Raw genomic sequence first — 478 nt, forward strand, 5'->3', positions numbered from 1 at the left:
GCGCTCCCCCCCCGCCCCCCAACACCATTTTGTGGGGCCCCCCCAAGCAGGCACTCACCCGCCAGCAGCCCGTAGAGCAGCTGAGTGAGGGGCTGCTGCTTTAACCCCCTGAAGGCCGTGTTGGGGATCCGCTCCATGATGCCCTCGTAGAAGATGCGGCGCACCACCTCCTGCTCGGAGGGGTGGAATTCGCGGATGTACACGTTGTCGCGCCTGGGCTCCTCTTTGGGGGGGCTCAGGGGAGAAGAGGGGGTGCCCGACAAAGTGGGCCACATCTGGGAGGACGAAACAATGATCGTGTCTTTTTTGGAGCCCGGGATCGAGTCATGGTCTTCCGCCACGATCTTGGTCTCACAAACCATCTTGGGAGACAGACAATGCATGCAAACTGCCCGCGGGGAGGGGAAGGAGGAGAAAAACGGGGGAGGAGGGAGAAAAAAAAAAAAAAAAAAAAAAAAAAAAAAAAAAAAAAAAAAAA

At 56.7% G+C, this 478-nt stretch overlaps 1 protein-coding gene across 1 annotated transcript in view; it reads right to left on the reverse strand.

Annotated features, from left to right (window-relative positions):
* Positions 1-472, reverse strand: part of NAT8L (N-acetyltransferase 8 like) — a 23,533-nt gene extending 23,061 nt beyond the window's left edge. Inside the window, exon 1 of the mRNA XM_035324527.1 lies at positions 59-472. Within this exon, the coding sequence (XP_035180418.1) occupies positions 59-383 (325 nt within the window). The 5' untranslated portion in view covers positions 384-472. The remainder of the gene's footprint in view (positions 1-58) is intronic.
* Between the last annotated feature and the right edge of the window lie 6 nt (positions 473-478).

The sequence above is a fragment of the Oxyura jamaicensis genome, chromosome 4, assembly GCF_011077185.1.
Source record: "Oxyura jamaicensis isolate SHBP4307 breed ruddy duck chromosome 4, BPBGC_Ojam_1.0, whole genome shotgun sequence".
NCBI lineage: Eukaryota > Metazoa > Chordata > Aves > Anseriformes > Anatidae > Oxyura > Oxyura jamaicensis.